Raw genomic sequence first — 16765 nt, 5'->3', positions numbered from 1 at the left:
TGCTATGGCCACAGGTTTCTCCAACACCTCCAGGGATGACAACTCCACCACTCCACCACCTCTCTGGACAACCTGTTCTGATGCCTGACCACTCTTGCAGGAAAAGAAATTGTTCCTCATGTCCAACCTAAACCTCCCTGGCACAATTTCAGGACATTTCCTCTTGTTCTATCATCATGGTTTAATTTCTGCCCTGAGGGTGACAGGTAACACATCATGGCCTCTGCTACTCCAAGCAATGCTGAACCAGAATGCAGACAGTGCTGAGCCAGGCAATGCACACACCAATCCGAGCTGCCTACCCCCTCCTCCACTGCAGACAGAATCATTCCTGACTGACACAAGCAATGTTTGTCTAGTGGAAAAGTCATTCTAATTTTGACCCAAACTAAAAATCACCAAAGAAAATCTTACCTTCACATACAAAAAATCACAGAATTGCAGAATGGGAGGGGCTTGAAGGGACTTCTGGAGATCACTGAGTCCAACCTCCCTACATCCCTGCTAATGCACGGTCAACTAGAGAAGGCCACACAGGAACACATCCAGCTGAGTTTGGAATCTCCCTAGAGAAGGAGACTCCAGCACCTCTCTGGGCAGCCTGCTCCCAGGGCTCCAGCACCCTTAAATTAAAGGAGTTCCACCTCATGTGGTCCTGGGCAAACTGCTGTGGGTGCCCTTCCTGATCTCCAGAGGTTCCTTTCAGACCTCTCCACGCTGGGATTCTGTGAAAATTAGAAAAAACTTCTTGTGCCTAATCAGGTGGTGAGGGAGGAGAAAAACAATAAACTTGAAGTATGCTGTAAATTGTGGGCAGTGCTCAGAGGAGCATGTTTTGCTTTGCTGTGATGCAGAGCACCTTTCATCCAGTGTAGCTTAATTCTGTTCATGGCTTTTTACTTAAGTAATGCCCACTCTCCTTTCTGATACCCAAAGCTCCCAAGAGGTCTCTGATTATCAGGCAACTTGCTAATCCAAAACGCATGAACAGCCCTGTGTGAACCAGAGAGAAACAACTCCCCAAACCCACAAGGCCATCACATTAACAGCAATAACAGCAATAATTAATTGCCATACCCCACTTACTCTAATGCATTGAACTCTGCCTTCCCTCCCTGTGACACATAATGGATCTGTTTTACCCACAGACATAATAGATGTGCTTGATTGTTCTGCTTTATTTCATGCAGCACTGCTGTGCTCTATCTGCAGGCTTTTCTCCCTACATATGCTCAGTTTGGTGTCCAAACCCCTGTGAACGCTGAGTCACAGACCAGAGATGTGCTTTGCACATTCTGCTCTTTGCAGGCACCCAAACACTGATCCTGCCTCTTGCTTTGACGCAAATGTGTGTTTTGTATGTGTCACAACTGCAAAAGCATGAACAGTTGGGTCATTTTCAACTAACAAAGACAGTGCTGCACTGAATCCATGGATAAATTTAACAGCTAATTGAAGACCTCAGAAAAATTAGGTAACCAAGAACCTTAAAAATTAGATGATATTTAATGTCCTTTCCACCCCAGACCATTCTATACAGCTATGAAATTAAATTGTCTTTATAAATATGATTTTTGCACCTTCTGTAGATGTCTCTGCAAAACACCCAAAAGGACAAGCATACAAAAGTGGGGTTTAATTTTATAGGTGTTAGCTGCAGCTACAGGATCCCACAATCTCAGCATGGAGGGGGTTGGAAGGGACCTCAGGAGATCATCCAGTCCAACCCCCCTGCTAAAGCAGGGGCACCCACAGCAGCTTGCCCAGCATCACAGTGGCCAGCTGGGTTTGGAATCTCTCCACAGAAGGAAACTCTGGGCAATCTTCTCCAGGGCTCCAGCACCCTCACAACAAAGTTTCTCCTCCTGTTCAGATGGAACCTCCTAGGTTCCCCCTTGTGCCCACTGCCCCTTGTCCTGTCACTGGGCATCACTGACAAGAGTCTGGCCCCATCATCTTTTCCCCACCATCTTTTAGCTCTTGCTGAGCATTGATCAGATCCCCTCTCAGGATGCTCTTCTGCAGGCTCAACAGCCCCAGGTCTCTCAGCCTTTCCTCCTCACAGAGATACTTCGGTCCCCTCAGCATATTTTCAGCCCTCACTGGACTCTCTCCAGTAGTTCCCTGTCTCTCCTGAACTGGGGAGCCCAGAACTGGACCCAGTACTTCAGCTGTCACTTCCCTAGGGCATAGCAGAGGGGCACGAGAACCCTCTTTGACCTGCTGGTTCTTCATGTGCTCCAGGAGATCATTGGCCTTCTTGGCCTCAAGATCACTTTGGTGGCCCAAACCTGCTCCTGTGCCAAGAACATTTAATGCAACATCTTTTAAAAAACACTCCCAAAGCTCTTTGTCCTTTCCCCAACTCAATGTATTTATGATGCTATGAAGAAGCACTTTACCTGCACCTCCTGAGGAATGAAATCCAAGGTGACAAGTGAAGACAGACATGCATGAATCTTGACCTACCCACATCAGCTGGCACCACACAGCTTGGTGAGGACTGGAGTGTTCCTAGGGAGTGCTTAAACTCTACCCACATGGTATATCCAGACAAAAGAAAAATGGGCTGGAATGTGCACTCATAAGAATGATTCTGCTGTGAGTGGCATTCTTTCACCTCTGAGTTTGGAGAAATACTTGGGAAGTCAGCACAATAAAGTTTGCTCCTGATAAGAGGAAAAAGAAAACCATCCAGTTACTGCATTGCAAAGATAAAGTGCTCATGGCATCAGCAGAATCCAGCTCTGATGGTAATGAAAAGCAATGGTGACACTGGGACCATCTAGGGGGTTGTGACGACTATTTGGATGGATCTTGAACTTGAATCTACATTAAATGGCTAAATAACAGCACAGTATTAGTGCTCAAAGATCTGGCTCTTTGCCTGAGAAAAGCAGGACATGAATCATAGCACAGAATCACAGAGTTGTCTAGGTTGGAGGAGACCTTTAAGATCATGGAGTCCAACCATTGGCCCAGCACTGCCAGGTCACTGCTAAACCATGTCCCTCAACACCACATCTACACAGCTTTGACACCACTCCAGGATTGGGGACTCCACCAATGTCCTGGGCAGCCTGGGCCAGGGCTCAACTAATCCTTTTGGGGAAGAAATTGAATTGTTCCTCATGTCCAACCTAAACTTTCCCTATTCCAACTAGAGGCCAGTTCATCCTGTCCTTGTTCCTTGGGAGAAGAGACCAACCCCTACCTAGCTCCAGTCTCCTTTCAGGGAATTGGAGAGGGAATTTCTCCAGGCTCAGCAAGCCCAGTTCCCTCAGCTGCTCCTCATTAGACCTGCTCTCCAACCTCTTCACCAGCTTCACTGCCCTTCTTTGGACCTGCTCCAGCACTTCAATGTCCTCCCTGAAGTGAGAGGCCCAAAATTGTTCCCAGTATTTGAGGTGCGGCCTCACCAGTGACCAGTACAGGTCAGTCTTGCTCTTGCTCTGCTGGCCACACTATTGCTGATCCAGGCCAGAATGCCGTCAGTGTTCTTGGCCACCTTGGTACACAGTGGCTCATCCTCACCCAGCTGTCAACCAGCACCCCCAGGTCCTCTTCCACCAGGAAGCTTTCCAGCCATGAAAGCTCTCCTCAATACAAAATATTTTGGTAAGAGACTAAAAACAGGGAAAAACAGGTGTGACAAGAAGAGGCATCTCCAAACACTCATAAATCATGTCCCTTGAGTGGTAGGTGTTAGCAATAATCATAGCAAGGCAGATCTCCAGCCAGGAATTTCCTCCAGCTGGGAATACAACCTTCATAGTACCAACTGGTGTCCAGGAGAAAAGCTGCCACATGGGACACCTACAGTGAAGTCTCCGGGACATGGAAATCCCATAAAAATACTAATTCTGGAGGATGGATTTAAAATCCCACATGGAGTCAGTATGTCAACAGAAGAGATGAGACCCAGACTCTGGATCAAAGAGCAGTGACATCTTAGCAGAGATGGAAAGTTTTCACTTTTCTCTTAAGCTTGTGCACAGCTCAGAGGTGAGGTTTGAGGAGCCAGACAGGGTGTTAGTTACTCAGCTGAACCACACAAGTTACACTTAGCTGGAGCTTCCCTCTCCCTGTCCACATGGCTAACACTGATGAAACTGACACCTTGTGCTTGGAAGCTTTGGCTTGGTGCTCTCTGCTGATCATTTCTGTGCTGTTTCTGTTGGCAGCCAAATCAGAACACCAACAGCAAAGTCATCACACCATGCTACTGGGGAGTGCTGGATTTCACCTGAAACATGGAATTGTTTCGGAGTCGCTGCATGCTGCTCCAAAACCTGATGGCTCTGACATCGATGCAACACATTTAACCTCCAGCTTTCATCACGAGGACTTGCCTATGCCTAAGCAAACCCCAACATATTTATGGTGCCTCTTTGCAATCAAGCCTGGGCAAGCAAAGGACCTAATTGTTTCACTTGGTTAGAAGCCTGCAACCATTCAAGTTCTCATTGCAATTTTGTTCAAAATATGTAACAAAATGTTTGCAGCCCGTGCTACTGTTCAGTGTTTGATCTAGCAGCAATGCTGTCACAAATCCCCAGATTATCACCTCCTCCTAGAAAAATAACATTTTTAGTTAAACCTGAGCAGTGAAGAAGTGGGCATAAAAAGCATAGCAAGAGCAGCATGGGTTTTATTTCAAGCTCCCTGCCCAGCAGTGCACTCATTATATTCATATTTGTGAAGACAGTTAAAATCTACCTCAGCAGTCAGCTAGTCACTAATCCTGCCCTAAAAGCCTCCACTTGAGATTCCCAGCATTCCAGCTATGATTTTAGGGCACAAAATTCTGAGAAATATTTGCCTGGGTACTATGAGAGCTCAAAACTTCAGTCCACCTCTAACAGAGAAGACAGAGAGCTTTCCAAAAGGATTAAGGCCCTCAAGGCTGTTTTAAGCTTGTTTGCCAAAACTTTTGCAGATCCAGTCCAGCAGAGCAGCAAAGTTAAAGATTTTTTTTTCTTTCCTCAGAAATGGTTGTCTGTCTGTCTGTCTTGTTTATATAAAGACTGACACAGTTCTAGGAAACTCTCCAACTCAAAATAGTTGTAATTCAAAGGGGTTTTTGAGTTTCATGGTGTAAGAATGGTGTCAGAGGCAATACTAGAATAAACCTTTACCTTTATTAGAATAAATCAAACCAGGTTGGAAGAGACCTTCAAGATCATCGTGTCCAACCCATCAACCAATCCAACCCACCCAAACAGCTAACCCATGGCACCAAGCACCCCATCAAGTCTCCTTCTGAACGCCTTCAATGACGGCGACTCCACCACCTCCCCGGGCAACCCATTCCATAGCGCAATCACTCTTTCTGTATAGAACTTCTTCCTAACATCCAACCTAAACCTCCCCTGGCGCAGCCTGAGACTGTGTCCTCTTGTTCTGGTACTGGCTGCCTGGGAGAAGAGACCAACCTCTGCCTGTCTACAACCCCCCTTCAGGTAGTTGTAGAGAGCAATAAGGTCACCCCTGAGTCTCCTCCTCTCCAGGCTAAGCAGCCCCAGCTCCCTCAGTCTCTCCTCATAGGGCTTGTGTTCCAAGCCCCTCACTAACTTCGTTGCCCTTCTCTGGACTCGTTCCAGCAAGTCAACATCCTTCCTAAACTGAGGGGCCCAGAACTGGACACAGTACTCGAGGTGTGGCCTAACCAGTGCAGTGTACAGGGGCAGAATGACCTCCCTGCTCCTGCTGGCCACACTGTTCTTAATGCAGGCCAGGATGCCATTGGCCTTCCTGGCCACCTGGGCACACTGCAGGCTCATGTTCATCCTACCATCAACCAGCACCCCCAGGTCCCTCTCTGCCTGGCTGCTCTCCAGCCACTCTGACCCCAGCCTGTAGCACTGCATGGGGTTGTTGTGGCCAATGTGCAGAACCCGGCACTTGGATGTGTTAAATCTCATGCCGTTGGACTGCCTATCTGTCCAGCCTGTCGAGGTCCCTCTGCAGAGCCTCTCTACCCTCCAGCAGATCAACTCCTGCCCCCAGCTTGGTGTCGTCAGCAAATTTACTGATGATGGACTCAATGCCCTCATCCAGATCATCAATAAAGATGTTAAAGAGCACAGGGCCCAGCACTGATCCTTGGGGCACACCACTAGTGACTGGCTGCCAGCTGGATGTGGCACCATTCACCACCACTCTCTGGGCTCAGGCATCCAGCCAGTTCCTAACCCATCGCAGTTTGCTCCCGTCCAAGCCATGGGCTGACAGCTTGGCCAGCAGTTTGCTATGGGGGACGGTGTCAAAGGCCTTGCTGAGGTCCAGGTAGACTACATCCACAGGCCTCCCCACATCCACCAGGCGGGTCACCTGATCATAGAAGGAGATCAGGTTGGTCAGGCAGGACCTGCCCTTCCTAAATCCATGCTGGCTAGGCCTGATCCCTTGGCCATCCTGTAAGTGCTGTGTTATTGCACTCAGGATGACCTGTTCCATGATCTTGCCTGGCACTGAGGTCAGGCTGACAGGCCTGTAATTCCCTGGCTCATCCAACCGGCCCTTCTTATGGATGGGCACCACGTTGGCCAGCTTCCAGTCCTCTGGGACCTCTCCAGTGAGCCAGGACTGCTGGAAAATTATGGAGAGTGGCTTGGCCAGCTCATCTGCCAGCTCTCTCAGCACCCTAGGATGAATCCCATCTGGTCCTATGGACTTGTGGGGATCCAAGCTGCTAAGGAGAGTTCCAACCACCTCCTCATGGAACATTGGGAAACTATGCAGCTCCCTGGCTCCTTCTGCCAGCTCTGCAGGCCAGCTGTCAGGAAGACGTTCTGCCCTTCTAGTAAAAATTGAGGCAAAGAAGGTGTTAAGTATCTCTGCCTTTTCCTCATCCTTTGTTACAATGTTCCCCTCCGTATCCACCAAGGAGTGGAGGTTGTCCTTTCCCTTCCTCTTACTAATGCACATGAATGAAGATCACACCACTGAGTTAATAATCAGGTTTGTATTTTGCAATCATGTGTTTGCTTTACACTCCACTTGTGCTGCTCTAGCCGAAAGACAAAGTTAAGCCAACTACCTGAAAACAAAACTAGGCCAAAACACTTGACCAAAAGCACAGAAACCTAGGAGTGCTCTATTCACCAAAGATGCCACCTTCAGAAAACAATATTTCCTTTATGACCCAAGATTTGATTCTCCCTTTATAAGCAACACTTTTTCTCTCCAAGGTGAATTAAATTCCATCCCTGTATTTGTATCTATGGTCTGTAGATAGAAAAAAAATATGTGCAGAATCATATAAAAATTGAAGATTGAATGGAGGCTTCAAGAGGTCTACCACAAGACCTCTGGAGGAGACCTCAAGAATCCTACCTCTGACTCAAAGAAGGATTCATAGAATCCTGTAACAGTTTGGGTTGGAAGGCACCTGAAAGATCATGTAGTTCCAAATTGCCAGCCATGGGCAGGGACACCTTTCACTAGAGCAGGTTGCTCAAGGCCCTGTCCAGCCTGGCCTTGAACACCTCCAGGGAGGGGGCATCCACAACCTCCCTGGGCAACCTGTTCCAGTGTCTCACCACCCTCACTGTAAAGAATTTCTTCCTCATCTCCAGTCTAAATCTCCCCTCTTCCAGCTTCAATCTATTCCCCCTTATCTTACAAGCCCTCATAGAAAGTCCCTTCTCAGCTTTCTTGTAGCCTCCTTCAGGTACTGCTGTAAGGTCTCCCCGGAGCCTTCTCTTCAAACTCAGATGAAATTGCCCAGGGTCCTATCCAACTGACATCTGAAATTTCTGAGGACAGAGATTCTACAGCCTCTATGGGTCTCAGTCTCAGGTCTCAGTCTCACCGTGGATGGGTTTTTCCCTGACTTCCTTGCAATTTCTAGATACAAGCAACTGGAAGAATAATTTTTCTAACTGGTACAAGCAAAGCCATCTGCTTTAGGAGAAGTGGCTTCCAAACTGCATCCAGAGGTTTTACAGCTGCTGAAGAACACTGTAGAGAGAATCCATGCTACATACTTCAGGCATTAGGGGCATGGTTTAGTTGTGGATTAGGCAGTGATGAGTTAACAGCTGGACTCAATGATCTTCAAGGTCTTGTTCAACCTGAGTGATTCTGAGATTCCATCTCTAGTCTCCTTTCTGCACAGGTAGTTAATATTTCTGGAATTCCTTTTGGGATGAAGTCCAGCTTACAGAAACTTTGTTGTAATAGCACTTTCCAGAACAATGCTTTCCAAACCTAAAGAGTGCATGAAAAGCTCTACATACCTGTAGTATCTTAACTGCAAGGAACTTCCCAGGAGCATTGTGTTTGGGTTTACAGACCACCTGCAGGTCATTTGAGTTAAGTACCCATCCGTTTGACAGGTGATGTTGACATTCACATCTAATTAAACACACCAAAAGTGCATTAAGAAAGAGAGAATTGTTTATTCAAAAGAACATGCATGACACAATCCCAGCATGGTGGGGTTGGAAAGGACATCTGGAAATCACCCAGTCCAACCCCCCTGCTAAAGCAGGGGCACACACAGCAGCTTGCCCAGGATCACAATGGTCAGATGGGTGTGGAATCGCTCCAGAGAAGGAGACTCCCCAACCTCTCTGGGCAGCCTGCTCCAGGGCTCCAACACCCCCACACCAAAAAATTTTCTCCTGTTCAGATGGAACCTCCTGGTTCCACTTTGTGCCCACTGCCCCTTGTCCTGTCACTGGGCACCACTGTCTGTCCCCATCCTTTATCTCTTGCTGAGCATTGATCAGATCCCCTCTCAGGCTGCCCTTCTGCAGGCTCAACAGGCCCAGGTCTCTCAGCCTTTCCTCCCCAGAGATGCTTTGGGCCCCTGAGCAACTTTGAAGCCTCCTCTGGACTCTCTCCAGTACTTCCCTGTCCCTCTTGAAATGGGGACCCCAGAACTAGACTCAGTGCTCCAGGTAAGGCCTCACTAGGGCAAAGTAGAGGGGGCGTAGTTGCTGGAGACCACTGAAGAGTCTGGCCCCTCAATAAAACTGACGTTTAACATGGAAATATTCACAGAATCACAGAATGCTAGGGGTTGGAATGCACCTCTGAAGATCATTGGATCCAACCCCCCCGCCCAAGCAAGATCACCTAGGGCAGGTGACAGGAACTCATCTGTATTCTGACCTTACTATTAATTATTTAGCAAGTTGAGGGACGTTCTCCCCCCCACTCTACTCTGCCCTGGTGAGGCTGCATCTGGAATATTGTGTCCAGTTCTGGACCCCTCAGTTCAAGAAGGGCTTCAGGAAACTGCTTGAAAGAGTCCAGTGACAGCCACAAAGATGATGAAGAGAATGGAACCTCTCCCTTGTGAGAAAAGGCTGAGGGAGCTGGGGCTTTTTAAGTTGAAGAGGAGAGTGAGGGGTGACCTCATTCATGTGTATAAAGATGTGAAGGGCAGTGTCAGGAGGATGAAGTCAGGCTCTGCTCAGTCATGTTCAGTGATAGGACAAGGGCAACAGCTGCAAACTGGAGCAAAGGATGTTCCACATGAACATAAGGCAAAACTTTTTCACTGCGAGGGAGACAGAGCACCTGAACAGGCTGCCCAGGAAGGTTGTGGAGTCTCCTTCTCTGCAGACATTCAGAATCTGCCTGGGCGTGTTCCTGTGTGACCTGCGCTAGGTGATCCTGCTCTGACAGGGGGGTTGTACTGGATGATCTTTTGGGGTCCCTTCCAACCCCTAACATTCTGTGAAAATGCACCAAAATGGAAATTGAAAAGCATGTGGACTCTTACCTACTACATAAAGTTCAGCGTATGTCTGGTGGCATTCCCCGCTGTGGTGGCAACAGTACAAGGCATTATAGAAGAAACTCCCTCTAGGTTTGGTGGCTTTCAAGTTGGAAAGAGTCACTTTGCTTACATGAGCATTCACCAGCCTGTACTGACTTGCTGGGATTTCTTCTGCCAAATTCAGCCACCACACAATCTCCTTGGAGTCTACAGGCTTGGTTTGGTTTTTATAGATGCAGTGAAAGGAAACGTTGGAACCAACGCTGGTCAGCAGCTTAGGAGGGAAGTAGAGGACTTCAGCTGCATAGAAAGGAGAAATGAAAAAAAAAGGGGGGGGGTAATCCTTTGAGATTAGAAGCTGAACTAAAAAGCATAAAAGCACCACAATAGAAAATATAATAATGCAGGGAATCATAGAATGGCTTAAGTTTGAAAGGGCTTTAGAGATCATATACTTCAGTCCCCCTGCCGTGGGCAGGGACACCTCTCAACTAGACTTGGTTGCACAAGGCCTCATCCAGCCTGGCCTTGAACACCTCCAGGGAGGGGGTATCCACAACCTCCACTGGCAACCTGTTCCAGTGTCTCCCACCCTTGTACTGATGAACTTCTTCCCAAGACCCAGTCTAAACCTACTCTCCCTTACCTTCTATTTCCCTTTCTCCTGTTGCTAGACACCCTTATGGAAAGCCTTTCTCCAGCCCTCCTGTAGGATCCTTTCAGGTACTGGAAGTCATCCTGAAGGTCCCCCCCGACTCTTCTCTGGGGTGAACAATCTCAGCTCCCTCAAGCTATCCTCACAGCAGAGGTGCTCCAGCCTTTGGATCATCCTAGTGGCCCTCCTCTGGACTCACTCCAATAGTTTTATGTCCTTCTTATGATGGGACACCAGAAGTAGATGCAGTATTCAAGGTGAAGTCTAAATTTCCTACTTCTTAATTACTATTCATAACTACACAGGAGAAGGGTAGAAATGAGCCTTTGACTGTTTCCCTTCGTAAGTGCTGTTTGTAAATTCAAATCAAAATAATCAAAATTATTATTGTTTAATCAGAATTATTATGGGTTTCATATCCCTCAGGGAAACAAAACCAAAAGATAATCAATGAGCAGAAAAATCACCACCAATGAGGAGGAAAAGCTCTGTGTGTGCTTTCAGTACAGTGAAAGCAGCATACAGCAGCACAAGGGAAAGAAGGAACCTGAAAGGGGCCTACAAGAAAGCTGGGGAGGGACTCTACAAAGGCTTGTAGCGATAGAATGAGGGGGGATGGATTGAAGCTGGAAGAGGGGAGATTTAGACTGGAGAGTAGGAAGACATTCTTTGCAGTGAAGGTAGTGATACACCAGAACAGGCTGCCCGGGGGGTTGTGGATGCCCCCTCCTTGGAGGTGTTCAAGGCCAGGCTGGACAGCCTTGACCAACCTGCTCTTGCAGGAGGTGTCCCTGCCCATGACAAGGGGGTTGTAACTTTATGATCTTTCAGGTCCATTCCAACCCAAACCATTCTATGAATTTAAGCCTTCTTTGAATCAGAGGTAGAACTCTTGAGGTCTCATCAATTAGTCTTGAGGTAGACCTCCTGAAGGCTCCATTCAATCTCCAATTGTTTGGGGTTTTTTGCATTGTTATTTCTATCTACAGACAGCAGATAAAAGTACAGGCATGGAATTTAATTTACCCAGACAGAAAAGGTCTTGCTTATAAAGTGAGAATCAAATCATGGGTCATTCTATGAATCTTATGGGCTGCTGTAAATTAAATCTTGAGGAACCAGAACGCTTGTGCTTTTCACTCAGCACACATTCTGAAGGCAGCAGATCAGCTCATTTCAGTACTGCAACAAGTACCTACAACCTGGAAAGGGGAGGCTTCTGTAACTCATACCACAGACATATACACCACAGCTTTTAGTGTCACAAAATGGTCCTCAGGTGGAAGTGAAAGATCCCAATCATAAAAGCAATGTTTGTGTTTGGAAAATCAAAATCTAACTCTTTCAACCCTGCAAGGCTGCTGAAATCATGCTGGGTGAAGCTTTACTGTAAGACTGGGACACAGATTTGGAGAGAATTGCTAATCACTAGTTGGGGAGAGAGGACTGAAAAAGAATAAATGAAATAAAATGTAAGAGTCAGGCTTTCCAGCACTTACTAATCCTGCTCCTATCAAAGTCAGCAGGAGATTAATGTCTCAAAACCCCATTTTTAGCATCTCAGCAGTGGAGTTAATGCCAAGTCATAGCAGTGACACATTAAATAATTCATCTGGGCACAAAGGCACTGAATTTGCACAGTGTGTAAACACACATAAGCTCAGTCCCAATCACTCAGGCACTTATGGGAGCTACAGGTGTTAGCCACTTGCTGAAGAGGGACAGTTGGCCCAAGATCAGTCCAAAGCCAACCAAAAAATTCTTAACAGGTCAGCTTTGCTTTCCAGAGCATTCAAGTTGCAAGATGGACTTTCATGCTCAAACCAAGCCATAGTTTTGCACCATGTGCTTCTCTCCAAGGTGTTTCTGCTGACCCTCCTTCTCCAACTGCTCAGATTCTAGAGGGTCAGGTCCTCTAGATGTGCCGCATCAGCAGATGTAGCAATCAAGAGGAGAGAAAAAATGTAGAATCACAGCATGGTTTGGGTTGCAACAGACCTGAAAGATTATCTAGATCATTCTATGATCTAGTTCAAATCCCTTTGCAATGGCCAGGGACACCTCCTACTAGAGCAGGTGGCTCAAGGCTCCATCTAGAACTTTGTTCTTGAGGAAACTAAACTGGAATTCTGAAAAGCCTACTCACTGCCCATAAGCAGCTGCAGGTGACCTACCTCCCAAGCTGAGGTTATATGATGTGCTCCACTCACTCCAGAACCCTGGACCATGACGGTTCTTGCTCCGCACTTGAACCAAGTAAGAGGAATCAAGTAGCAAGTTGTCTACAACCAGGGAAGTTTCTAGAGCAGCTCGAACCATCTGTTGGATCACCAGAAGTCATTATTGTGGTATTATGAAAGAGGGAAAAAGAAAGAGACAGAGAGAACCAAAGCAAATCATCTGGAGAGTGGGGTTTAGGTAGAAGGTTGGGTAGAAAAAGGTTTTTTTCTTGAAATTTACTGTAAATACGAACATGGTCAAGATTGTGAAAACTAACTTACTTCATTATGGACTACTAATTAATAGCCATATTCCAGAGCCAGCTGCATGGCAACAACAGCAACAAACCAATTCACTAATAAAAGCTAGAAGTATTACGTATGTCTGGTAGTGTCATGGAGTTTGGGGGTTGATGAAAGAGGAGAGCTTTGCCTTTACAGATAGATGGGAGTTCCTTTGTAAGGCCCAATAAGGAGATGGCTTTTTCATCATTGCATAGTGTAACAGGTGTCAAGTCCAGCACACTGATGATGTTTACCAGGGTCTACTGAACACACCAGCTCAGGAGAAACCAGTGTGCCACACCTAGCTCCACTAGACTAGCCATGATGCTCAACCCACCAGAGCCACTGCCCAAGGACAAGGAGTATGGTAAGAGATCCTGGGTTCTGGATTGGGTTGACAACATCTTAGGTCCTGGATTGGACTGGTATGAGATCCCAGGTTCTGGACCCACTGACCTGCACTGCTCTGTCATAAAACCAAGCAAAAGGAGCTGACTCACCTGCCAACCACTTTGACCTGAATTTGTAGAGATCTTCACTTCATACTGAAGCAGGTATGGCATCAGAACGGGATCAGACCAGCAGATCTTCACTTGACCTTTCTCTGTCATTTCTAGATGCAGGTTCAGAGGAGGCTCAGGCTTTACTGTGGAAAAAATGACAAGCTTACCACTACCCTTACAGCCTGTGGCTGCTGATGGTGATAGCTTGTTGCTGTTTCAGAGGTCTCCTTCACACATTCTCTTTGAATTCTGTGCTTAGGAGCTGCTCTAAAGGCAGTGTGTGACAGAGTAACCTTGTGTGAGGTCACTGGGAAAGCACACCCTGGCACTGTCGTATTTTAGTTATCAGGATCTGCCATTTGACCTAAAGTTTGCCTTAAAACCACATGAATTTATTGCCATGATGGACTAGATGACCCTTAAAGGTCCCTTCCAACTCAAACCAGTCTGTGGTTCTATGATCCTGCTGCTGTTCTCCACTAAAAAAAGCTTTAAAACACAGGTCACACATACCTATGTCTAGGGGCTTAACTGACATCAAAGGTGACCACAGAGGTGTCACACCAACTGTCATCTCCAGCCACATGATGTAGGTGTAGTTGAGTCTCAGAGAAGGCACACAGCACTTGCAGTTGTCAGACCCACTGCAGTCACACTGAGCAACTAGCACAGGCCCCTTCAGAGAACTTGTAGAGGCATCTTCCAGTGACAGCTCTGATCTACAAAGGGAAAAGGAAACAAACCATAAAGCAGTTCTTTCTCGAGTCTGTCAATAGGGGAGGTTTGGCCATCTGGGTAAGGTTTATTTACCAAAGCAGTGATAATCAATAAATACATGAAAAAAGTTTTAAAAGCCATTAATTATAACCAATTGATTTGACTTTGCTGCTTCTCCCATTTTAAGTGGTTTCCAAGTTATTTCATAGGTTTGGCTTTAAAACAAATGTTCTACCTGTAGTTTACTCATCCTGGTTGACTAGTTTCTGTCCCTGATGGTCACCATTACTAGATACTTCCTCAGCAGACAGAGCTAGTTTACCTTACAGTGGCCTAATTCCAGCTCTCTGCCACCCACCCCAGAGATCAAGTTCTAATTAATTCCCATTCTCAAGGCACTGAAACAAAATCTAAACAATTCAGCATTCCCTTCAGCTTCTCCCACAGTCAAACATTACAAGAAAGATAACCATAGAATGCTAGGGGTTGGAAGGGACCTTCAGAGATCGAGTCCCTGACCCCACAAAGCAGGACCACTTAGGGCAGGTCACACAGGAACACATCCAGCTAGGTTTTGAAACTCTCCAGAGAAGGAGACTCCACAACCTCTCTGGGCAGCCTGCCCCAGGGCTCCAGCACCTTCACACCAAAGGTTTTTCTCATGCTGAGATGGAATTTCCTGTGACTGTGTCTATGTCCACTGCCCCTCATCTTATCACTGGGTATCACTGAAGAGAGACCAGCTGCATCCTCCTGACAGCCACCCTTCAGATATTTGTAGACACTGATAAGGTCTCCCCTCACAGCCTTCTCTTCTGCAGGCTCAACAGCCCCTGGTCTCTCAGCCTTTCCTCCTCACAGAGATGCTCCAGGCCCTTAACCATCCTCATAGCTCTCCAGTGAACTCTCTCCAGCAGTTCCCTGTCCCTCTTGAACCAAGGAGCCCAGAACCTTAAACAATGTTCTGGATTTGGTCTTACCTAGGACTGAATAGAGGGGGAGAAGAACCTCCCCAAACCTGCTGGACACACTCTTAACGCACCCAAGCATACTATTGGCCTTCCTGGCCACCAGGGCACATTGCTGTCCCATGGATAGCTTACAATTATCAAAAACAACTACTCAAGGGATTAAAACAAGTTTGGGAATAACTGAAGGCTGAAGAACTCCACCTTGCAGAACAGATCTCATTGATCATTTTCAACAGCTTAGAATATTTGAAATGAGAAGACACCTGCTTCCTCCAGAAGTCTTTACACTTGAATTATCTGCCTGCATGGGACATTTGTCTGTGAGGTGATCTGGTGTCTCCTGGAAAGGAAATTATTTACTCACACATTACTACAATTGTCTTAGGCAGGCTCACAGGAAGGATTTAGTAACTCATAACATTTTGCTTACAGTGCTTTGCAGGGCAAAGCTCCTGGGACTATTTTTGACTGGATGTTCAGATTTAGCTTCAAGCTATTTTTTTCCCTCCCTTTTTTGTTTTTCTTTTTATTAACACTGCTTCCTTGAGAGCTTAACACACACAGGTTTGGATTGCATAATCCACTGCCAAAGCTGCACACTCTAAGATAACAAGCCCATGGATGCTCCAGGCTTGGGGAACACTGGCTGGAAAGCTGCCCAGTAGAAAGAACCTGGGGGTATTGATCAACAGCAGCTGAAAATGAGCCAGTGTGTGCCTAGGTGCCCAAGAAGGCCACCAGCAACCTGGCCTCATCAGCAATGGTGTGAGCAGCAGAACCAGGGCAGGGATTGTCTCCCAGTACTCAGCACTGCTGAGGCCACACCTCAAATACTGGGTGCAGTTTTGCATCCCTTACTCCACAAAGGACACTGAGGTGCTGGAGTGGGTCCAGAAAAGGGCAAAGCTGGTGAAGGGTCTGGAGAACAGGTGAGGAGCAGCTGAGGGAACTGGGTTTGTTCAGCCTGGGTACAAGGAGGCTGAGGGGAGACCTGCTGGGTCTCTACAACTCCCCAAAAGGAGGCTGGAGCCAGGTGGGTGTTGGTCTCTTCTCCCAAAGAACAAGACGTAGGACAAGAGGAAATGGCCACAAGCTGCACCAGGAGAGGTTTAGGTTGGGCGTTAGAAGAAACTTCACTGAAAGGGTTTCCAGTGGAACAGGTTTCCCAGGGAGGTGGTTGAATCTCCATCCTTGGAAGTGTTGAAAAGAGGCAGAGATGTGGTGCTGAGGGACATGATTTTGCACCAGCCTTGGCAAAGTTAGAGAATGGTTGGACTCAATGAGCTCAAAGGTCTCTTCCAACCAGAAGATGAACTTGAAGCTTCAAACAACTACCAGCTGCATGGTTTAATCCATGTTTCCTGATTAGCTTAATCAGATTTTCTAATGATGATTTTGATAGATTTCAAATCAAATAAATGCCAGGTTTTCAATCTCCAGGGACTCTATCCAAACTATTCTCCACTTATGAATTACATTCAGCACAAGGAGGCACAAAACTGCTTCTATTTTCAGAGTAGTAAGAAGTTGCCCAAGTGTTCTTCATTCTCATTTCTACTCCACAGTTACTCTCTGGGCTCCTTCAGTCACAGACACATTTCTGGTACACTGCAGGTATCCAGTGACCCAGGCCTCCTTCAGGGAGTGGATTTAACAGTGTGAACACTTCATGGGCAAAA

General features: G+C 46.8%; 1 protein-coding gene across 1 annotated transcript in view; it reads right to left on the bottom strand.

Annotated features, from left to right (window-relative positions):
* Nucleotides 1-16765, bottom strand: part of LEPR (leptin receptor) — a 46232-nt gene that overhangs the window by 11780 nt on the left and 17687 nt on the right. The window contains exons 5-10 of the mRNA XM_068140840.1: nt 13912-14117; nt 13396-13541; nt 12566-12710; nt 9740-10036; nt 8244-8361; nt 2470-2669 (exon numbers count right to left, since the gene is read on the bottom strand). Of these exons, the coding sequence (XP_067996941.1) occupies nt 2470-2669; nt 8244-8361; nt 9740-10036; nt 12566-12710; nt 13396-13541; nt 13912-14117 (1112 nt within the window). The remainder of the gene's footprint in view (nt 1-2469; nt 2670-8243; nt 8362-9739; nt 10037-12565; nt 12711-13395; nt 13542-13911; nt 14118-16765) is intronic.

The sequence above is a fragment of the Melanerpes formicivorus genome, unplaced genomic scaffold (assembly GCF_026170545.1).
Source record: "Melanerpes formicivorus ecotype bairdi unplaced genomic scaffold, bMelFor1.0.p_v2 SCAF_7, whole genome shotgun sequence".
In the NCBI taxonomy this organism is placed as follows: domain Eukaryota; kingdom Metazoa; phylum Chordata; class Aves; order Piciformes; family Picidae; genus Melanerpes; species Melanerpes formicivorus.
Note: the sequence above shows the minus strand (reverse complement) of the source record. Positions and strands in the feature narration are given on the sequence as shown.